The sequence below is a fragment of the Rhinolophus hipposideros genome, assembly GCF_964194185.1.
Source record: "Rhinolophus hipposideros genome assembly, chromosome: 16".
In the NCBI taxonomy this organism is placed as follows: Eukaryota; Metazoa; Chordata; class Mammalia; order Chiroptera; family Rhinolophidae; genus Rhinolophus; species Rhinolophus hipposideros.
Window position 1 is genome coordinate 47,370,349 of NC_138062.1, and position 24,049 is coordinate 47,394,397.

General features: G+C 47.8%; 1 protein-coding gene across 1 annotated transcript in view; it reads left to right on the forward strand.

Moving 5' to 3' along the window:
- Positions 1–1,893: 1,893 nt before the first annotated feature.
- Positions 1,894–24,049, forward strand: part of CACNA1A (calcium voltage-gated channel subunit alpha1 A) — a 208,120-nt gene continuing 185,964 nt past the window's right edge. The window contains exons 1-2 of the mRNA XM_081075591.1: positions 1,894–2,008; positions 2,181–2,439. Coding sequence (XP_080931717.1) covers positions 2,182–2,439 — 258 coding nt within the window. The 5' untranslated portion in view covers positions 1,894–2,008; position 2,181. The remainder of the gene's footprint in view (positions 2,009–2,180; positions 2,440–24,049) is intronic.

The window sequence follows — 24,049 nt, forward strand, 5'->3', positions numbered from 1 at the left end:
AAACAAATTGTGGCATACTTTCAATGGAATACAATACAGCAGTGAAAGTGAATCAGTTGCAGCTACATGTGGCCACAGATGACTCTTAAAGACGTAATGTTGAACCAAAGAAGCCAGAATACATACAGAATACATACTATATGATTCAATTTATATAAAACTGCAAAAGATGCAAACTAGAACTGTATAGTTTAGGAATATACAATAAGGTAGTAAAAGTATGAAGAAGGGCAAGATTATTAATACCATAAAGTCAGGATAGTAATTATAGCTGGGGGAAGGGATACGTGTATTTCTGAAGAGCTGGAAATGTTCCATTTCTAGCTTTGAATTTGAGTGGTAGTTTTATGAGTGTTCATTTCACAGCAGTTTCTTAAACTGTGCATTTATGCTTTAGGCATTTTTCTGATTATTCAGTTTTACAGTATAAAAAGGAATGGGAAATAAACTGCAATGGCTTTGGAATTAAGTGAACACCATGCAAAGGGCATCACCCAGAGGCCCTATCCAGCCCACTGCGACCTAGTTAGATATCTGCACCTGGCAGTTAACACCTGCCTCCTCTGGGGTCTTTTCAAAGATGGGGTAAATCTTTTCCAGCTTTCGGGGCCTCTATGATTTGAAACTTTGATATAAGTACCCCCAAACCATTTTCCCAGTTTTCAAAAATTGTCTTTTGCTAAACAGACCACATTTGTGTAGAGATGGACTAATTGCACCTCCAGACACCAAACCCCTTCTTTTTCTATCTTTAAAGTTGTTTCCTTCCTCCCTCTTTCTACTGGCAAGTTGCCGGGAGCGTCCGGTTGTCTGCAACTGAAGTGGAACCAGTGGTAAAACAAGGTTTCCTCCTTGGGGAGGAGAAATCCGTCGTCCCAACTTCCCCCTGAGCTTCCCGACCGTCCGGATCTCCCCTCTCCCCCCCCCCCCACCCCCAAACTCCGCGGAGCCAGGTCGCCTCGCATCTCCGCGATTGGTCGCGGGCCATCATGTGTCGACACTCTGGGTGGGTCTTTTCCGCGTTCAACTCATCAATCGCTCTTCTTTGGAGCGTGGCTGCCCAGTGCTTCAGACCTTTGCGCCCACTCCCCCCTTTCCTTCCTCTCCCCTACCCCTCCACACCAGTCTTATTTTAGCAAAACCGAGAGGAGGAGGAGGCTTTAGGAGAGGGGGAGGAGGGAACGCCAGGCATTGCAGCATCCGGGAGCAGCTATTGAGTGGCTAAGCGACGGCGCACACCTCTCTCTCTCTCTTTTTTTTTCCCTGTTGGGAATTTTCAGGATTTCATTGCTGCAATTTAACCCCAAGATGAGGCACGGTTGAGCGAAGCGCTGCGCGCACACACACACTCACACTCAGCAGAAGAGGCAGCCGCTGGTGATTCAGGAAGAAAAAAAAAAATCACCCGGACCCTGCGGCCTCAAGACTCCTTAAGAGCCCCCCGGAGCGTTTCCCTTCCCTCTCCTCTCCTTCCCTGTTACTATTCTTTAATTTTATTTTTGGGCTACGGATCTTTCAGTATTTTTAACGTCTAGGAACTCAAACAAACCAAAAAGGGCGATTTTTAATTTGGTGGGCTGCCCTCCCCCCCAGCAAAGACCTGGTTTTTATTTTCTTCTAATAAAAAAAAAAATGGGCCGAACGCACTCCTTTTGCAAGATGCCAGCCTGACCCAGACCTCGGAGGAATTTGAAGCTTCCACTGCGTCCCGGGGGGCGTCCTTTGCAAACCGTTCGCGTCTTAAAGGGGGTGTGCGTTTTTTTTTTTTTTGGATTTTTTTTTTTTTAGTGCCGGTTTTTTTTTTTTTTGTTTCTTTTTTTCCAGAGTGGGTGGCCTGGGGATTGCCTGGATTCCTTCCTCGGTTATTTTTTGCCTCGCTTCCCTCTCCCCTCCCCCCGCCCGGCCCCCGCGCCCCGCCCCCGCCCCCTCCTCCCGCCCCTCCTTCTCCGGGGTCAGCCAGGAAGATGTCCCGAGCTGCTATCCCCGGCTGGGGCCGGCCAGCCGCCTGGTGAGCCCCCGACCCGAGGCGCCGCGCCGCCGCCGCCCGATGGGCTGGGCCGGGGAGCGTCTCCGCAGTCGCAGCTCCGGCCGCCGTCTTCGCAGCCCCGGCAGCATCGGCAGCGGCGGCGTCTTCCGCATCATTCGCCGCAGCGTAACCCGGAGCCCTTTGCTCTTTGCAGAATGGCCCGCTTCGGAGACGAGATGCCGGCCCGCTACGGGGGAGGAGGCTCCGGGGCAGCCGCCGGGGTGGTCGTGGGCGCCGGAGGCGGGCGAGGAGCCGGGGGCAGCCGGCAGGGCGGGCAGCCCGGGGCGCAAAGGATGTACAAGCAGTCAATGGCGCAGAGAGCGCGGACCATGGCCCTCTACAACCCCATCCCCGTCCGACAGAACTGCCTCACGGTCAACCGGTCTCTGTTCCTCTTCAGCGAGGACAACGTGGTGAGAAAATACGCCAAAAAGATCACCGAATGGCCATATCCTTTGCCCGAAACCCAGCAGCTGCGCCTCCCCCTCCTCCCTCCGCTTCCCCTCTTCCAGGTTGGGAGGGAGACCCGGGGGTTGATGGGAGGTGGGGGGGTCTTCCAGGGGCTGGGAGAGGGGCCACTGGGGAGGAGTGTGCAGAATCTCTCCACCCCGAGCTGGGTTGAGCTACCGTGGAGGCTTGGGGTGGGGGTGTGGGGGGGCCGGGGGAGTGGATTCCTCCTAAGGACTGATCACAGAATGAGGGCTGGGCCCTGGGGTCGTGCAGGGGCCACGGTGAGGCCTTTGCAGCCAGTTCCCGAGGGGCCAGAGTTCTCCGGAATGAGCTGGGACCCAGCCGGGGCCTGGGTGCACTGGCCAGGGCAGGGGAAACCATGGGGGTCTTGGTTGGGTTTCCTTAGCCACCCCTCACGGGAATCCACGGTTCCTCCAGAGCCAGAGCCCAGTCCCAGCTCGCTGGCCTTTCCACCTGGCCTTCCTGTGAGGTGGGAGCTGCACTCTCAGTGTTCTTCAGGGTTCCCATGACCAGGAGTGAGGGGGGGAACATGTGGCCTTCACACTGACGGACCAGCACTGGCCGAGGGCAGTTGGTCTGGAAGGGTTTGAGGGCGCTTATTCTCCCCATATCTGTAGGTCCCATTTCCTCCCATCATCTTTTGGGGGGTAGAAAACATCCCAAAGGCCCCATCTGGGGCCCTGACCTGGAAGACCCAGGACGAGCTCTTTCAATAAGATAGGGCAGGAGAAAATGAGGTGCTGGGTCCGTCCTAGGGGGCTGCGTCAGGCCTTGGGTTGGATTCAGCTTCTCCGACCCTAGGAAGCCAGGTGAGGGACACCAGGAGAATCAGCACCCGTGTGGACATCTCAGGCAGGTAAATGCCTTTTTTTTTTTCCTAAATCAAACATCCAGAGGAAGGTGAAGACCACATTTTCCTCTATTCAGTTGCTATCAAAATGCAGTTCCCCTTGTGTTTCTTTAAATCCGTCCCTGCTTGAAATAAACCTTAAGGAGGGCTTAACATCTGTTGAGATGTAGGCAGGCAAGGATGGGTAATTAGTCGGGCTTTCTAGCAGTTATCTAAGCATGACCCAGATTCCAAGTGGGGGGATACACCCTGCTCCCCAGGCTGACTGGCCACTGTGCCATGGCTGAATGTGCCACTTCTCGGCATGGTTCCAACTGGCTGCCCTCAGTGTAAAGATGACCAGGGCTGCATGGGTCCCTGGGGCTCAGTGGTGAGCCCCCATCCATTTCGTGTATGGTTTTGACTGTTATATACTCAACAGGGCTGGGTCCCAGGTGGTCCTGGGTTTGGTTATTGGAGGAATGCAGTGGTGGGTGGATTCTCTTTTAAGGGGGCTCAGAATTAGCGAGACTTTTGGCTTCTGGGTGCTGAAATTGTCACAGAGGGTGCTGAGGTTTTGTAGTGTGTGAACAGTGTATGTTGAGCCTTGTGAAAATTAAGAGGTTCAGCGGGGGTCTTTCTGGAGGGGCATATCTCTGACCACTGTGGGTGCCCAAGGCAAGAGCCTGTTAAGTTCCAACCTCTCAAAGCCCAGTTGAACCGCTCAGGGGTCTTGTGATCACTCTGCTTCCCTCTCTACCAACCCCTGGAGGAGTGGTGGGGGCTTTGAGGATGGCTCAGCTAACTCCAGGGGGTGTCCAGGAGGAATTCACTGGGCTGACAGGGTTCTGAGTTGAAAATGGCTTTAGATCGCCTTCTGGATCCTGGATTTGGCTTCTTCTAAGAGAAAAGGAAGGAGGTGGGAGTCCTAATGTGTCCTTAGCTCACCCCAGTCCAGCCTGAATCCTGCAGAGCAGAGGGCTACGGGGGAGGGAGGAGATTGCTCGCTGGAGGGGCACAGGTGACTTGGGAGCGGTCATAGGTACTTAGGGTTCTTTTGGCTTTCTTGCTCTTGGTAGCTTTGTGATGAGTTTGTGCATTTTGCTCTCCTCAGACAGTTTTTGTTTTCTCTTTAGCCCGAGGCAGCAATCATATACAGCCCCACTCGAGGGGAAAGCTCTCCATCCCCCTGTCTGTCTGAGCAGGTCACACAGGATGGAGCTTTCTCTGGGGGATGACAGGGGCAGGGACAGAGAGCTGGGAGGCTGGATATGGGGATTCAGGCCATTGCAAGGAGATGGAAATGCCGAGGAGTCAGGGTACCAGGGCCTGAACATTGCCTTCTGTCTCCAGATACTTCCGCCATTTAAAAAAAAGTGTTTAAGTACTTATTCTAAACTTTCAGAATAAAGTGTGATGTAGATTTAGGAAAGTACACAAGTAAAGTCCAGCTTAAGAAGTGTTCACAACGTGAACACAGCATGCAACCAACACTCACGGCAAGAAAAAGGATGTGACCAGTCCCCTCAGGAACCCCCGTCCTATTCCTCCCAATCATTCCCCCACTAGGGTAACCGCTACCCTGACATCTCACCACCACAGGCTCCGTTTTGCCTCCTACCATGCCTCATATAAATGGGGTCGCAGGCTGTGTTACTTTGTACCTGGCTTTTTTAGCTCAAGGAGATTTATCCATGTTTCTGTGAGTGGTTCCTTCTCATCACTGTGTGGTATGGTATTGTGTAACTCTAACACAAAGTACTTACCTGTTCTAGTGAGGGCCATTGGGGTAGTTTCCAGATTGTGCTGTTGGGAACATTCTTGTACGTGTGTTTTGCTGAACTTGTACTTTGTATTTCTCTTGGGTCTATACCTAGGAGTGGAATTGGCCCTGCCATTCTTTGATGCTGTGTGGTTTTGGAAACATCATTGACTAAGGGTTGCAGGTGAATTTGGAAAGCAGCTTGCTCGTTGTCTTTGCAGGTGGAGTGAATGCAGGTTCTATGCACTTGGCTGTGTGCTCATAGGGTCTACGAGTGTTACTTCCAGACGCCAGTTCCAGCACGGCGTGCTGGTGGAGGGTGCAGCCTTGATTTCCCCATGCTCGTGGGCACTTTGCCACTGTGATTTCTTATTCTTCTGCATACCCCTCACCCCAGCAGCGCAGACTTGAAGCCAGCAATGAGAAGTAGGGGCTCTCATTAATTTTATTTTTCTCTTCCTAAGTAAGAAAATCCAAATGGAAGTCTCAGATGTTCAGATTTACACTGCTGCCTTTTTCTCTTGGAGTAGGCCAGGCAGCAAGCCATCTTGACCACATACCTTGGTTCCGTTATTCGTTGATTGGAAGTCTGATTTAAATATGGCCATGACGGGCTCTGATGATGGCTTCTAAAGAGCTGAAATCTGCTAGTTCAATAAGGCGCATCTGTCAACCTTCCTAGAGCCCCCACTTAATGCCACTCGCTCCTTCTGATGTACCACCAAGTGTGACTGTGAATGTCATCTTCCCCCAGTCCTGCTGATGCCAGCAGATCTCCCACGGAGCAGGGTGTAAGAATGTGGGCCATTGCAAGAGCCGCGGACCCAGGTCTGTGTGTTATCATGCGTTGTCCCCTGAATCGCACACGGGATTCTGTCTTATCACCTATGTTTTTGGGAATCGCAACAAGAAGTCCAGAGTCTATCACATCAGGTAACCTATGGACTTTGGCTGGCATTCCCCCATTTTTGTTTTTATTTTAATGAAACGCTCTTTAAAGACAACTGTCCTGCATGAGAAACACAGGGAGCCTGTTATTGGATTCCTGGCCAGTCCTGAAAAGTAGAATGTGCTAGAAGATACTGCTATAGAGGGCAGGACAGCATGACCCATTAATCCCTCTATTAGATTAGTGTGGCTGGTATTTCCAAAAGAGCAAAATTCTGGGAAGTAATAATTAGTGTGGCTTTTCCCATTGGGACTTTTTTTTTTATACAAAGGAGCCATCCCTTCTCTGAAAAACCTACCTTGAATTGACAAATACGGTCTTAGTTTATCCCACCTGGTGTGAGTTTGGGTGCGTTTCACTGCAGACATGTTAGCCTTGCTTGATAACGGGGTGCTGCTCCAACCCCCCCACTGGGAGTGTTATGTATACATCGTTGTGCTCTCAAACTTTCATGTGAATAAGGATTGTCTTGTTGAAGTCATGATCCTGGTCCAGCAGCTTTGGGGTGGGGCCTGGGATTCTGCTTTTCCAACCTGCTTCTAAAGATTGCCCGTGCTGCTCGTCCGTGGGTTCCACCTGCGCTACCCAGGCCACATCATAGACGCTTTCTGTTACTCTTTTTCTCAAAAATCGGGTTTATGGAGGTATACTTTACTGACAGCAAATTCACCGTTTTTAGCATGCAGGTCTATGAGTTTTGACATATGCATGCAGTCATGTGGCCACCACCAAAATCAAGGTAGGGAACAGTTCTGTCACCCTAAGTTACCCCCCAGTGCCCCTTTGTGTCAGCCCCCCACTGCCCAAGCCCCTTCGTAGCACTAATCTGTTCTCCATCCTTCTAGTTTTGCCTTTTCCAGAAGGCCGTGTGGATAGAATCCCACAGTGTGTAGCCTTCTGAGTCTGGCTTCTTGCACACAACTTTTGCAATCCATTCATGTTGTATCTTTAGATCACCCCTTTTCAGTGCTACGTAGTATTCCACGGGTGGCCGGACCAGAGTCTGTTCACTCATTTTCCCAGTTGAAGGACATTTGGGATGCTTCCAGGTTGGGCAGTTATGAATAGAGCTGCTATAAACACTGGCAGACGGGTGTTAGTGGGAGCATTGAGAACCTACGCTCCACTTCTCGTGGGCAGATAAACACCCAGGGGCGGGATTGCTGGGTTGTGTGGTATGTGTTTATAAGAGACCGCCAAAGTATTTTGCAAAGTGGTTGCGCCATTTTCACATTGCTATCCTTGTTATTCTAAAAGCACCAAGCTCTAAATGACAAGGCACATGTGGCTTCGAGGGTTTAAGATAAAGAATTGTGGGTGTTCAGAAAGTGATGGAAGCAAGCGGTAGTGTTAAGTGCCAGAGAGATGGAGGAGAGTGAGGAGGTTGTTTGTAGCCAAGTGCCTACACTTGTTTGAAATGTAAGGAGAGAAGGGGATCTCTGGCATGGGGTACATTGGTTCTGCCCCTCAGCAGTAAAACGTCAAGGTTATGAGATCCGTCTTTGCCCCGTTCACCACTGCAATCCCACCACGCCTAGCACAAAGTGGGTACCGCATAAACGTTTGTCCAGTGACTGAAAAAAGGGCCTCTCTTTACCCATTTGCCAAAATTATAGAGCTCTGGCTCACCCTTGTACCAACGTTTTAGGTTTCTGATGGGTTTTCGGTGTGTGTTGGGGACAGGGGTTTTCATGAGGTGATCAGACAGACCCGACGAGGTCTCTGAAATTCTAGTACTTGAGAATTTGGGGAACAGTGGCCCCTTGAGAGTGGAGTCTTCCTTCAGGGCCTTGGTGGGAACGTCTGTTGGGTGCTTGGGGCTTATGAAAGTCCCGCCCCCATTACCTTCTCACTAGCAAGCACGTATGAGCATTCCCTCAGTAATGGAAGGCATCACTAGGAAGGTGGGCTCAATGCAGAGGTGGTCAGAGCCCCCAAAACCCTATATTAATAACATTTCCGAGAATGCTAACTCAGCTCCTTAGCAAGGAGCCAGATGGTGCCATGAAAGATGGCAGAGAGAAAGGGAAGGCACTCCAGACTGTGGCTCAGCCAGGCCAGGGTTTCGATGACTCAGTTTCCTCATGTGCATGATGAGAATACTGCTTCTGATAGCATTTCCCTCGGAGGGCTCTTGGGAAGGCTAAATGGGATTACGCGTGGTAAATACTCAGCACAGAGTCCAGCCTGGAGAAAGCCCCCCAAATATATGAGCCATAATACCAGAGACTACTTTTTCCCTAATGTTCTTTTGAGGAAACTGGCTAGAAATGAAACTGTCTGGGTAGAGGCGGAGCAAAAGGCCCCTCTGTAACTGGCCGATTTGGATTTACTCATCTGAATGTAGCATCTTTAAAAAGCAACCCTCAGGTATTTTGCATTCCCTGTTCTCTCCGGGAGCTTTCAGGGGGAAAAATTCATGCCCACTTGACCCATTTTTCTATTCCTTTCGGTCTAAGACAAAATTAATTGTCTTCCTCTCTTTTGATCCCTCCCTCTGTGGGTGACAAGGGAGTTCTAAAGTGTATACTTATCTTCCTGCTCTCCTCCACCAAACCCATGTCCTCCGTTTGAGCCCATCAAGAGTCCAGCCCAGGATGGAGACTACAGACTTGGGGCAGCTGCTGTGGCCACCCCAAGGTGACACTAGAGTTGAACAGCTGAACACTGCTCAGCTTTGGGGTTTGCATATGTCCCTCCCATGCCCCCAATTCCTCTCTTCTATTTTTCCTGGAAGACTAGAGAAGGCAAGGAACATTCCAGAAGAGGGAATTAGGTGGTTGGCCTCAGCACCTTGGGTTTCACAAACCAGCGGGCATGAGTTCTTGTCTGGGTAGGCTGACCAGATGTCCCCGTTTGCCCAGGACTGTCCTGGTTTTAGCATCTCAGGAAATCCAGGAGTTCTAGGCAAACCAGGACGTTGTTCACTCTTGTGGTGAGTTCTTAACACCCAAGAGGAGGGGGGAGCAAGAGATGGTTCCATGGCTCAGGAAAGAAGAAGATAGGTAGCTTTTTCCCTCTGAAAAGCCAAGACTTTTGATTGGAATGAATTCTGCTTTTGGAAGCCGCCCATTTAAGGCAGCTAATGCTAGAGAGATCCCGGCTCTGAAATGAATTTCCTGAGTTAAGTCCGGATCAAGTTTTGTCATCTCTCTTGGGTCAGAGATGGCTTTATCTTCTGTCAGTCTGGGAACATCTTGGAGATTCCTTGAAAAGGGGCTCAATGTTCCGATTGGACCTGGAATTCAGAAGTAGTGGCCCTTCGTCACGAATAACCCTACTCATGAGGCAGGGCGCCCCCTCTGGAGCAATGAGGGAAACTCAACTTCGTCGCCCACCTTCCATTAAATAATATTCACGCTGTTAAGTTCTGTTCTCATTTTAGGCCTGTGTGCAAAATATACACATATAATTTTAAACCAATTTTTAAAGTATTTTTATACAAGCAGCATTTGCAGGAGTGCTAAGTCTGATCTCAAGAATAAACAGAGAGGTTTGTCTTAAATGAGACATACTAGGGCTGACCTAGAACTTGCTCTGCAGTGGGGTTACCTGGTTTCTGACCTTCCAGGATCTGCCATATTTTATCTCGTTGACCTTTATTATTTTCTTTATTAAGAATAATGGGGGTGGGGGTGGGGGGCTATGCTGACCTGCATTTGCTGCTGTGAAATGTTTGTGACACATTGTGGAGTCTGCGTGGGAAAGTGCCTGTCTGAGCAATGGCAGCAGAGTGGAGGCTGAAAAGAGGAGAAGACACAGAGAAAAGAGGTGATAGTGATTGGAGGCAAAGCATACAGGGCTTGGGGACAGGAGACCTGGCTGCAAATCTCAGCTCTAGCTCACAGTAGCGAAGCCTCAGTCTGCTCATCTGTAAAATGGGTGTGGGGACAGAGCCAGGAGAGCCTTTTACAGGCTCTCGGCCTCACGTGGAAAGGTGCTGGCTTGGTTATTAGGTGGCCATCAACCGTAATCAGATGGCCATCCGCTGTGGCTGGGTGGCCGTCAGCTGTAACCGGTTAGCCATTAGCCACTAATATAACTGCCGTGGCTATGCTAGGAGGTTGGGTGGTTGAAAGAGAAGCAGACTGCGGATTGCGGCTAGCAAGTGCTGTTAGCAAGCGGATTGTGGATCATGTTGGTTCTACTTCCTGTGTCTCACCCGGCTGCCAGTGAAACTGGGGTGCATGAAGACCCCTCGTTGGGGTACTGATGGATGTTTACTTTTGTGTCTCGATCAGCTGCCATCGAGACTATAGTGGAGCCCCTGTCCATGGCTCCGTGGGTGTTCCTCTTTGCCCTCACCATATCCTGCGTTCTTTTGCGGGGAGTGGGAGCTGATACCCTGCATTACAATGGGCATAGTCCTATGTCCAGGGAATTGTGGGAAGGTTAAAAGATACTGTGCACAGAAAGCATGTAGCACGTATGATCACTGTAAATAGGACAGATGGATTTTAGACTGTGACTGCCAGGGCTGGGTTCATTGTGGTTACTGCTCTGGCCCTGTGCTTGGCACCTATGGGGCCTGAATACATAATTGTGGAGTGCTTTCACGCACCTCAGGTTCACAGCCTGTTGTTTTAGTTCTGCTCCAGGTTCACCATTCACTGTCAGGTTCACTGTCCGTTCACTTATTTTTCCTTGTTTCTTTTGATATGTATGGAAACACAGATAGACCAGCTATCTAAGTCAAATACTGGACTGGTGTTCCTCAAAATGGGGTCCCCAGCCCCTCAGGGTCAACAGCACCTGCTCTAAGGCAAATGTCTCACATTTGGGCGCCCATCAGTATCATCTGGGGGTCTTTTAAACACAGGGGGCTGAGCCTTGCCCCAGGAGTTTTTGATTTAGGAGGTTTGGCTGGAGCCTGAGAATTTGCATTTCTAGTAACTTCCCAGATGGTGCTGCTGCACGTGGTCTGGGGAACACACTTTGAGACACCCTGAACTAGAACATGACCAATAACTTCTATGTGTAGTTTCCAACCTCGCTTTTCTCTCCTCCTCTCCCCCACTTACTCCTTCTAAGGCATCCACTCTCTCCTGGATTGTGTGGGTCTTATTCCCTTCCTTCCTTCCTTCTTCCCTTCCTAAGTTTTATCACATGTACCCTAATAAAAATTTAACGTCTTAATATAAATTTGACTTGCTTAGCTTCTGAGCTTTTTAGCTTTCTGGAACTCGTACTCGCTTTTTCCACTCAGCTGTGTGTTTCTAAGATTCATCTCTTGTTGAGTGTCGCTGTAGGTCATTTATTTTTCTTGGTATAATATTGCATTCTGTGATGATTCAATAATTTGTCCATTTTCCTGGGTGGTAGACATTTGGGATGTTTCCAGATTTTTTTAATCTTATTTTTTGCTATTACGGACAGTGCTGCTGTGATGAATACATAATTTTTGAATGATTGAATTCAAGGTGTTAATTTTAGTCTGTGTATTTGGACATCTAGCTTCATCTAGAATCAGCTGAAATTCATCAGCATTTAAGGAACACCAGCCATCTGACAGGTACGGGCAAAGGCATTTCACATTCTACTCCTCATTCTCTCTAAGGGCTGGGTCAGCCAGACAGCCCCCATTCCTGTTTGTTTTCTTAAAGTCAACCTGTGGTTTAGACATTGGGTTGTACCGTGTTTCCCCGAAAATCAGACCTAGCCGGACAATCAGCTCTAATGCGTCTTTGGGTCTTACATTAATTTTTGCTCCAAAAGACGCATTAGAGCTGATTTGTCCGGCTAGGTCTTATTTTTGGGTAAACACGGTAGAGAAGCTGCATGGGCAAGTCAAGAGCATGGACTCTGGAACCAGGTGGCTGGGGTTCAAATCCCAACTCTGCTTGTCACTAGCTGTGTGACCTTGGGCAAGTCACTTAAGTGTCCTGTGCCTCAATTTCCCAGTCTGTGCAATAGGGATTCTGATAGCACCTACCTTGGAAGAGTAAATGAGTTAATACATGTTATGCTTAGAATAGTACCTGGAACTTAGTAACCACCATATGTGTTTATATATGGATGAATTGATGAGTGGATGGATGGATGGATGGATTAATGGATGGGAGGGAGGAAAGGAGGAAGGAGGGAGGAAGGAGGGAAGGAAGGAAGATGGACAGATGGATAGAAGGAAGGATTGAAGGAGGAAAGGAGGAAGGAGGGAAAGAAGATGGATAGATGGATAGGGTGGAGAGAAGGAAAGATGGATGGGAGGTCAGAAGAATGGATGGATGGATGGATGGATGGATGGATGGATGAAAGGAAGAATGGATGAGTGGACTTACTGAGGTGGCTGTCTTTGGGTCTCTGACCTAATGCTTGGCATAGTGTATGGCACACAGTAGGTGCTACAAAGTATTAGTTATTATTCTGTCTTTTCTTGCTAAGGTTTCCAACTCCCTTGATCTCTGTTATTCTTTGGCATGTATCTTATTAACCCATTCTCCTGGATGATCCACTCAACCACCATTGCTCCAAGGTATAAGCCAAGGGGAAATCAGTCACAGACAGGGTCATGGTGATTGCTGCTAGTAGAATTTCATGATTCCAAGACCCAAGTAGAATTTTCCCCATCTCTCAGCAATCCTTTTCTCTGTTCCTATCTTCCTCTCCCATTCCCTACACCCCACTGACAGACTCTCTCCAGTGCCAGATTCCCTCCAATCTCCCCACAGCTCCTCCTTCCTCTAACCATACCTAGCCTTGCTCTAAGAGTGTCATTGTTGAAGACATCAAATATTTCAACCCAGTGAGAATAATCAGCCAGCTTCCAAGTGAGTCCTACAAGGACTCGGAGCATGTGGGTCTTGCACAAATTGGAACAGCCAGAAACATTTATGGACTTGAATTATCTTTGGAAGAGCTGTTAGAATGCACATTTCTAACAGTTTGGTATATTCCTAATCACAATGCAGTCTTTTAAGTTGGGGATCATGGATGGATGTTTGTGCTTAGAGGGGGGACGAACATCACATGCAGTTAGTGTTGGATAAGTGGGTGGGTGGTGCATGGATGGATGGATGGATGGATGGATGGATGGATGGATGGACAGGCAGATGGATGATAGGTTGGGTGGATAAATGGAAAGAAGGAAGGAGAAAAGATGGATGATGTTGGTGGATGGGTAGGTGGATGGATTATAGGTGGGTAGACAAGTAGATTGGTGGATGACTGGATGGGTTGGGTGGACAGATGGATGGATGATGAAAGAAAGAAGAAAGGAAGAAGAAGGAGGGAGGGAGGAAAGAAAAAAGGAAGGAAAGAAGGAAGGAAATATGGATGGATGATGAAAGAAAGGTTGGATGGATAGATGGATATATGAGTGGATGAGTAGATGGGCAGGTGACCGGACTGGATTGAAGGATAAAAATATGGGTGGGTGGTTGAATGGGTTGATGTTGGATATGAGAGTATATGTATATGGAAGGGTGGGTGTCCATGTCAGGTCTCTTTAATATTTGGGTTCTTGTTGGCTTGGGAATGACCAAGTCCCTCCACTTACCACCTTAGTTGTACCTTTTCCAGGGACATGTTTTTTTGTGAAAATCAGTAAGATTGCATGCGTGTGTCTTACCTCTCTAGTTTATGTTCCTTCAGGGTAGGGGACAGTAATTTGCCTTCTTTACATTCCCCAAGATTGCCTGCATTAATATTTGTTAACTGAGTGATAATAGGGAAAATAGTGTTGTGGACAAAGGTTATTAAATTTCTGGGAACACCTGGTGTTCTTTACTTCAGCATGGGCCCGAAAGTGGAATTCTTTGAATTTTGCTCCATCCGTGAATAGTGGTGGGCTAGAGGATTCTCTCTCTTCTGAGCAGGTTGAGTTCATGCTGTAGATTCTTACCCACTGGCCAGAGATTACAGATTACAGATGTGCCAGAGTCCGCATGGCCCCATATGATCTTGTCCCTGTTATGTCTTTGATTTCATCTCTCCCATTCTCTACTCCTTCTACTCTGTCTCAGCCCCACTGACGCTTTTACCCACACCCAACTCATTTGCATCCGAAAGCGTTTGTGTTGCCTGTTCTCTCTGCCTACATCATAGTTCCCCCAGGTTTCCCCATAGCTGACTCCCCTTCATTTAGGTCTCAGCCCAAAAATTGCCTCCTCCAAGAAGCCTATCATCTTCATTTATTGAACACCTAAAGTACAAAGAAAAATATAAAATATATGTCTACTCTCCTATCCAGAGAGAACCTCTGGAGACATTTTAATGTATTTCATTCCATACCTTTTTATGGATATAAGCTTTTATGAACACATTTCCGTGCCATTAGATATCCTTGGTAGCATCAAGGCTACCATGTACAGTTGCACAGGCTGTACACTGCACAAGGGTATCACATCTCATATCATAGGAATCCTAGAACTATACATTTATTATTTCAATGTCCTGGCTGATAGAAACTTAAGTATCTTGTTCTAGAAAAATGAAGATATTATGACAGTTTTTTGACAGATGGCCCTAACACTTGAAAAAGGGGTATCTTATTGAAATTCACACGGTGGTGCTGTATGGTTTGGCAGCAACCCCAGAAATATCTGGTGATATTCCACTTTCTGGCTGTACCCGTTTCTGTGTGACCATCTCCTGTTGTGCAGCACACATCTTCGTGCGTGCGTCTCTGTCCAAGGTTCTGGTTATTTTCAGAATAAAATTCTGGTCTAGATACAGGGCTCAAGTCTTGAAACTGTTGCCACCACTTTCCTGGATCTATGAAAGAGACAAAATTCAGGAGTTTGAGGGGGAGGAGCTGGGAAAGAACAGTTGGTTGGTTTGCAATTTTTCTTGGGCTGCATGTAAAGCAGTGCTTTTGAACTGGGGGTGATTTTTGCCCTGTAAGGGACTTTTGGAAATGTCTGGAGACACTTTTCGTTATTAGGAACATGGAGGGAAAGGTGATACTGGCATGTGGTGGGTAGAAGTCCACTGAAAATGCACAGGAAACTCTCCGCCCCGCACCGCCATCCCGCAGTAAAGAATTATCCTGTCCAAGATGTCAGTAGTGCTGAGATTCAGAAATCCTGATGTAAAAGATGTCATGGTTTTCTTGGAGGAGAGTGGGTAGCTTTAGGGTTTTTGGGTGACTTAAATTTAATTTACAGTTTCTCTTCCTAGCTGGGTGTCGAAGCCAGCTTTCTGTGAACTTTAGATCCTACATGATCAGCAACAGGCTTGCTACCAACAGATTCGTTGATGTAAATATAGACGAGTGTATAGAAGGAAATCTCACCCGGAGTTGGGAAAGGTTGGCATGAAAGCTGCTGTGGCCTCCGTTTCTCTCTCCTCCTCCTTCTGGTGCCCAGTTTTTAAATCGTGTCTCACTTCTCCTGGGCTTCTGGCATGGCGCGTGCTGCTGCTGGTGGACTGTTTCCTCTGCTCCCTTGGGCTCCATATCAGGGCTGGGGCAAATGAACTTAGCAGATGTGAGGGGGAAAAGGAATGCATGCATGCATTCATTCATTCATAAATGTATATTGAGCACCTACCATGTGCCAGGTGAGTGGGGCATCGGGGGGGTAAATGAGCAGGGAGGTGACAAGGGTAGATTTTGGGCAGGGTTTTGTTTTGATCACAGTGAGGACTTTTATACCAAAGGAATTCCCATTTTTTCCCCCTGGCACACCATACTTTTTGTTTTCCATAACAAAAATCAGGTACTTTGGGGTCTATATTTTGAGACCTGCTGTTTACCAAGACAAGCCACATTGCAGTGACTCCCACTCTCTGATGATGTCTTTGCACACACCTGTGACAATGTCCTTAGGCCAGAGTCCTAGAAATGGCATAGCTGAGTCAGGCTTAGGGCCAGGTCGCGAGGGACCGTAAGTCTGTGCCCTTTCAGACTCCGAGGTCCTCTTTCCCTGATTATGAGACCCATCTGGGTTGCCCTTGTTTTAACACCTGTGCCAAACAGTTAAGTGGAAAACGGAATCCCCGGTGGTGCAATGTGCATTTCTTCGGATCCTGAAAGTGCGGAACCTTTTCCATGTGTCTGTCTGCATTGCCGTCATGATGTTCTGCTCACACTCTTTGCTCGGTTTTCTCTAGGGACATTCTGCTCAGGTATCTTTTAGAGGGGGTGGCACCAGCTTCTGTAGACACTGAGGGGCTCTGTGGCTCTGTGTTGGTTTTGAGGCAGTCCAGCCTAGTGGTTAAGAGGGAGGCTATACAACCAGCCTCCCGGGGTTCAAATCCCTGTTCTGTTTCTTTCCAACTGCATCATCCTGGGCAAGTCACTTAGCCTCCTGGGCCTCAGTTTCCTCATCTGTAAAATGGGTGTAACATTAGTGCCTGCCTCTTGGGGTTGTTATAAGGCTCAAGCAGCTCTCAGAACAGTGCCTGGCACACCGTGGGTACTAAATAAGAGTTTATCCCCCATTATAGTTATGGCCCAGGCATCAGCTTCCTCTCTCAGTGCAGTAGTGTGTATGTATTTCTGTGTGCTTCTGTTGGTGCTTGAAAACCTCTTTATGTTAGAGTACAGTAGCTGTCACATGATTTTGAGTGAGCTCTCCCAGCCTGGGTGCCAGCCACGATTCTTCTAACTGACCGAACAGGATCCCCCACCCCACCCCCAAACTTGAAGGAAAGCAACTGGATCATTTTCCATATTCAGGATCGGTGGGCCCTTGAGCTTGTTCACATAGGGATTTCACTGGCCCTCCAGGACGAGCAAGTGTCATGTCCTGGGAGGACATGGAAACTGACTGCCTTTTCTAGACTAGTTAGTGCCTCCTCTGTGCGGAGAGCTTCTGAGCCCCAGGCTGTGTGAGAGCCAATGTGGCCGACTCGAGCTTTACACCAGCCCCAGGAGCTCAGTGGTTTTATTTTGGCCCCCATTTCACAGATGTGCACACTGAGGTTCTGAGAGTGAAAGTCACTTGCAAAGGTCACACATCTAGCAAGCGTGGAAACCTCATGGGACAGGTAACAGCGCCTCGGGGACAAAGGTTCAGAGACCTTGGAATGACTGTGGCAAGCGATGGTACAGGGAACAGAGGTGTACCTGGGAAATTGCGGGTCAGGTCCAGCACACCACAAGAGAGTGAGTATCTCAGTAAAGCGAGTCACATAAACTTTTTGGTTTCCCAGTGTGTGTAAAAGTTATGTTTGCTCAGTACTGTAGTCTATTACATGGGCTATAGCATGATGTCTGAAAAAATAATGTACATACCTTAACTAAAAATACTGTATTGCTAAAAAATGCCAACTCTCATCTGAGCCTTCAACGAGTTGTCATGTTTGTGCTGGTGGAGGGTCTTGCCTCGATGTTGATGAAAACACATTATCTGCGAAGTGTGATAAAGCGAAGCCTGCCGTGAAGGGGCAGAGTTTGAGCTCAGTCAGGACTAGGTTCCTTTGTCAGTGGTGTGGCCTTTGGGAAGTTACTTAATTGCAGGGATCCTCAGTTTCCCTATCTGTACAATGGACAGAATAGCACTTTCCTCCCAGGGATGTTGTTAGGGTGAAATTGATGGTGCCTTGTAAAACACTATGTGGCACATAGTAGGTGCTCAGCGCGTGGCGGAAGCTGTCTGTTTCCTCCTTGGTATGGGCCCTGGGACACAGACAGACACAGACACAGACCTCTGCCCTGATGTGGCTGCCATTCTAATTGGGGAGACGGACCCAGGACCAGGTAAAGGATACAGTATTAGCGTGGTATAGTAAGTGCTAGAGTGCAAACTAAAGCAGGGCGAGGAGATACAACAGAGGGTGTTGTCACCAAGAATCTGAGCTAGGAGGTAACCCAAGGGGACATGTGGGCTGGATTCAGTGAGGAGCAGGGAAGGTAAGGGGCAGGTGTGGTGAGACCAGAGGTCCGTTTTGTGCACACATGGCTCTGTTTAGGGAGTGAAGAGGGTTGGTTGGGGAGATCAAGGTAGGGCTGGTGAAGGGGACAGGCGAGGGGCCCTGAGCATGTAGGTAGTGCTAGGAAAGGAAGGATGGAGAAGCATCCAAACGATTTCCTAATTTCTTCCTTTCTCCCTAAAGTGTTTGTCATCCTTTGCCTCCCCCCAACCCCCGTCTTGGCTCAGTGAAAGACACAGACAAAGACACAGCTCTGGGTTACTTTTAAAGTTTCAGGTTATTTATTAAAGGTCTAGGATATTTTTCTAATCTGTTTGCTGTCTCATTTCTTTCCTTATGGGATGTCTAGACCTGCACTGCCCAATAAGGTAGCCACTGGCCACGTGTGGCTATTTCAATTTTAAAATAAATTAAAATGAAATTAAGTGAAAAAGTCATTCCCTTGGTTGCACCAGCCACGGTTCAGGTGCTTGGTGGCCACCTGTGGCTATTGGCCACTGTACTGGTCGGTGCAGACCTAGAACATTCCATCATTGCAAGAAGTTCTGGGCATTTCTAGCAACAGCATCTCCTGGGAGCTTGTTGGAAATGCAGAGTCTCACCCCCCGCCCCCACCACCCTAGACCTGCTCAGTTACAATCTGCATCTCAACAAGATCCCCCTGTTGATTTTGGCTGCACCTGGAATCACCTGGAAACTGGAAAAATGTTGATGACCCAAGTCCCACTCCCACAGATGCTGGTGGGAGTGGTCCAAGGCTGCCCCCGGGCGTGGGGAGTATTACTCTCCAGGTAATACTAACGTTCAGCTAGAATTGGCAGAGAGGCCACTGGGTGTTTAAGAACACTTGGAAGGCAGGTAGACTGGAGTTGGAGCTGTGTGGCCTTGGGCAAGCCACTTACCCTCTCTGAGCTGCAAGTTCTCTATAAAAACCGGGACCTGCTGGCACCTACCTCCTAGGGGTGTGAAGAGCAAATGATGTGAAGGTTCAGAGGGCTGAGCAGGGGGCCTGGGATGTGGGTAGTAAGCACTCCACACAGAAAAAATTGTCAATTTTTTAAAATGAGGTCAGCAGCCTTTGAGCTAATCATTGGAGTGGAGGAAACTAAACTATTTTTTTAAATGCTTTTTTATTTTCATTTTTAAAAAATTGAGGTAAAAGTCACATACGTAAAATCAACCGTTAATCATTTATAGTGAACAACTCAGTGACATTTAGCACATTCCCAGTCTTGTGCACCTCTCACCGCTATCTCGTTCCAAGACATTTCTATCTCCCCAAAGGACACCCCATCCCCTTCAGCCTCCTTGGTCTCCGTCCTTCCTTAGCCCCTGGTAACTGCTGGTCCGCGTCTGTCTCCATGGATTTACCTTTGCTGGTTTTGGAGTTTTTGAAGTCCCCTCCCTCTGGCAGAGGACTTCTCAGCATCTAAGTGAAACTGTGAGACAACCCAGCTCTCTGCATTTCCAGATCTTCCTGTCCCTGGCACAGGGGTTTCCCCCACCTGTGTCCCCCTCTGGCACCCTGGGCCTTGCCTGGTGGCCGTAGTTAATCCCAGCAGCAGGCCCGTGTTCTGCTCTCCCAGGGCCTCCACAAATGAGAGGTTTCATCTCAGCTGGGTTTCTCCCAGTTAAATATTTAATAAATAAGACCTACAACGTGTGATGCTGGGAGTGTTTGATAGTGAAATTAATGAGGGGGAGAGGCTCACAGGCGGCCCACAGATCCCTGCTTGGGCCTGGCCAGGGCACGCTGTTGGCATAGACCTGGGCAGGTGTCTGAGCCACTGACGTTTGCTCACTGCGGTGGGCCACACCATCCCAAGTCCTGTGGCTGTGGCCTGCCTCTTGCTTTAACACTGTGTCTGGCACAAGGGAACCACTTGACAAATATGTGTTAAAAGAGAGGGGGGAGGGAGGGAACGAGGGAGAAGAGAGATGGGGGAAGAGAGGGAGAGGAAGAGGAAGCAGGAAAATACAGAGAAAGAGAAACAGAAAAAGAGAGGAAAAAATTGTTTCTTCTATCCTTTCCCCTCCCCATTGCCCTTATCACCTTTTGTTTTTCTTTTTTCTGTCTCCTATTTCTCATTTCCTTACTCTCGCCTGCTGGCTAGCTCCTCATCCCTTTTCATTTCCTGTGTCTCTGTTATCTTTTCATTTTCCGTCTGAATGTTTGCCCCTTTTCTCTTTTTCTTCATAAACTGTCCCTTGGTGTGTATGTCATATTTTTTTCTAGGCTGTCTTTGACTCATTTTGTGTGTGTGCGTGTGTGTGTGTGTGAGAGAGAGAGAGAGAGAGAGAACCCAGAGAAGAGCATACGAACATAGATGAACAATTTAAAGATCAGCCATGACGTGCACATCCGTTGTGCCCAGGTCAAGAGCCAGAATGCCCCCATCTCCCCAGATTCTCCCATATGTCCATCTCCTGTCACAGCCCCTCATTTCCTCCCGATGAATCACTGTGGAGGGTTCCATGGGAGACATCAGCTTGTTTTTCTTTGTGGTTTTACCACCTAGGTACTATAGAACCTAAGTAGTAGGGTTAAATGTTTTGTGGTTTTCAACTTTATATAAATAAAATTATGTGATATGAATTGTTTTATGTTTTGTATCATTGGCTCACAGTTATGTTAGCAAGATCCATCCTTAGTGTGGTCACTGTGGCTCCTTGATGGTCACTGTTTGTTCCCTGATGGTGAACATAATAGTTTGTTCCCTTTTGATTGCCCAAAATAAGCAATGTTGCTAGTCATTTATGGATTTCACTGCTCATGTGCAAGGGTACAGGTCTCGATGTAAAAATCGCTGGATATTAGAATTCGTGCATGTTCAATTTGACTGAATACTGCCAACGTGTTTTACAAAGTTTGCGCTAATTTATGCTCCTGCCGGCAGTGGCTGAGCTTTCAAGTGGCTCCACACGCTCACCAACACGTGATATTGTCAGATTTCATGGCAGCCCATCTGGTGGGTGTGTGGTGATTTTAGTTTGTGCTACTCGATTACAAAATGGGTGAACATAATTTAATATACTCATCGGCTATTTAAGTTTCTTCTTTCGTGAAGTACCTCTTCGTGCCCTGTCCACGTTTTTATTGGGTTGCTTGGGTTGTGTTTTTTTGTTCAGATTGATCTGTAGGTGATCTTCATGTTTTCTTTATTATTATATGCCGTGCAGTATATTCTCTTGGCTTGCCTTTTGATTTCTTTTTTATGACATCTTTTGATCAATAGCAGTTCTTAATTTTAATGTGGGTTGCATTTAGAAATCTTTTCCTTCACAGTTTGTGGGTTTTATATCCTATTAAAGAAAACCATTTCTACCTCGACATCATGGAGATATCCCATGCTATTTCTAAAAGTTTTACAGTTTTGCTTACTGTGTGCTTTTAATTAGCTTGGGATTGATTTTTGTATATGGTGTGAGGTAGGGAGTCTGATTTCCTTTTTATTCCTTAAGTGTTGTCCCAGCACTATTTATTTTAAAAAATCCACCTTTGCCTCAATAATCTACAAGACAACCTCTGAATGTTTAACTCTTACGTCCTTTGGTCTGGTCCGTTTTCGTACTCAGCTAGTCAAGCCACAGATACTTATTGAGTGCTGACTACATACGAGGCGCTGAATTCCCGTGATGAACACGGCAGATGCAGACAGAGTTTTCATGGAACTTACAGACTGGCCGTGATGGCAGATAAATAGGGATGGCTCCTTAATTTCCAATTACAAATGCCTAAGACCTTAGGAGGGACAAGTTCAGCATGCTCTGCGAGGGCCACGTAAAACAACCTCCTCTGAGGAAGTGGAAATAAACTGAGTCTTTAGTGGAACCCTGCTATAATGGGGCAGGCGGGGTGGGAAAGATGCTCTGACCAGAGGGAACAACATGGGCAAAGGCCCTGTGGCAGATGCGCAGGCATTTGATGTTTATCCTAAAGGCACTGTCTGGACACTGAAGCAGCAATACGATGAGATTGTCTGTGAACTGCCCCCCTGGGTGCTATTTGGAGAATGGATTGGATGGGGGCAAGAACATAAGCCATGAAACCAGCGAGGAAATGATTGTAGTCCTTCAAGGAGGAGACAATGTCTCTTGGACTGGAGTAGTGGTTGTGGAGATGGAAATCATTGGTCAGATTGAAAGATATTTTGCACTGGCATGATTTTCCCCCCTCCCTCTCTCCTCTCTCTCTGTTCCTCTTCTGGTTGAGTTTCCTGGGTGAGGAAAGCAGTTTGTGTTTCTGCCAAGGGTATGTGCTCTGGAGGACAGATGGTCTTTGGAATTCTAGTCAAAAGAGTCACTGGACAGCCCCTGGCCCCCAGGGTTTTCTGGAATCAGTTCAACAATGGCAGTTTATTAATAATGAGAACAACAACTCATTGATAGCCTTTTCCTGAAAACATCTTTTAGCTGTTACCTTATTTGTCGCCCCCAACCAACCCTATGAGATGGGTGGAGGAGAGAGACAGGATTTTTATCTTAGTTTTATTCTAGAATGGGGTGGGGAAGTTAATTGGCACTTTGGAGATCACACAAAAGGTGTTGGTTTGGAGATTGGAATCTAGTGCCTTGACTTCTGGGATTGGAATCAATCCCCTTTATGGCAAGATCACATACCAACTCCCAAAACATACTCTTTAGCAAACCATTTCCCACCGGGAGCTCCTAAATAATTTACAAGACTCCAGTTTCCTTGACTGTAAAATGGGAATTAAAATAGCTATCTCTGAACTTTGTACCTGACAGGCAGTCAGAACTCATTACATTTATTTACCTGAATCCATTAGTGTAAACAAGGGGCAGAAAACTCAAAAGAGGCTTAAGCAAGAAGAGAGGAGTTACTGGCTCCTGGAGGGAGGAATCCAGGGAGTGACAGGGCACCCCGCTTCTCAGGATCCGGGGGTGATATGACATTATTAAACCTCAGTTTCCACGCTCTGGTTTTTGAAGTTGGTTTCATTCTCCATGTGCACCTGACATGCCATTTGGGCCTCCCTAGATCATATCCAAAATGATTCTCTTCCCCAGCCATCCTCCCAGCATTCTCAGCAAATGGTTTATTGCTTTTGGTTGGCTCAGCTGGGGTTATATGCTCATGCATGCTGCCAATCACTTCAGGGAAATTGGAGGTGTGTAAAGAAGTGCTCTGATTGGCTTAGGCTTGAGTCACATGCTTGGTCTCTGGCACTGGGGGTGGAGCCAACTTCATGGAACAGGTTAGAGAGATCTCTTTAAAGTTCTTTAAAGTATTCGGATGTGCCAGCTTCAGCAGTAGTAGTGAACCTCAAATCTGCCAGCATTCTGTTGACTGGAATTTCATCCAATGGTTTATCAGTGAGGGTCTCAGTAGGAAACAGAAGACACGCATCAAGAATTGAATTGATAGATGTGGGCAGTTATTAAAACAGAGAGGGAGGAACAAAGGGACGAGAGAGAGAGAGAGAGAGAGAGAGACAGAGAGAGAGAGAGAGAGAGAGAGAGAGAGAGAGAGAGAGAGACAGAGAGAGAGAGACAGAGAGACAGAGAGAGGGAGTGGGGGAGAGAGGGAGGGAGGGAGGGAGAGAGAGAGAGAGAGAGAGAGAGAGAGAGAGGGAGAAGGAGAGAGGGAGAGGGAAGAAATAGCGAGGAAATAGATTCCTGGCAGGAGCCGCAACCTGAGGAAGTTGGCAGAATAAATGTCCTGACTTCATGCCCTCCCCCCATCTCCTTCCAGGACTCCTCATTGTCCAAACCCAACTGGAAGCCAGAGGGTAGGGAGCTCAGTGAGGTGGTCCACACAGGCCTCCCTGGGCATAGTGGAGTAGAGAAGAAGGGTCACAGAAGGATTCTGGGTCACAGAAGACTGCCAGTACCTGTGACCCACGTAACTGTAGGGGAGACTGGGACATTTAGTCCATGTGTACATTCAACAGGAAGAAGTTTGGTGGACACGTCCCACTGTCTTTTCCACAAGAACAAAGATTCCCAGGTAGCAAACAAAAGTCTGCTTTGCTGCTGTTATTATTATGGGTGGTGATGATTATTGGTTCTCTACATGCTAGTACCTCCTCTTCTTTTCTTTCGCCTCTCTCATTCTGCTTAGAGAGCTGGTGGGAGTCAGCAGGCAGTCTGTGCCCCTGGCAAGGTCCTTGGTTTAACTTGAGGCTGAGGATGGGCAAGCTTCCTGCCTGAAGCAAGCAACCATCTTGCTGAAGG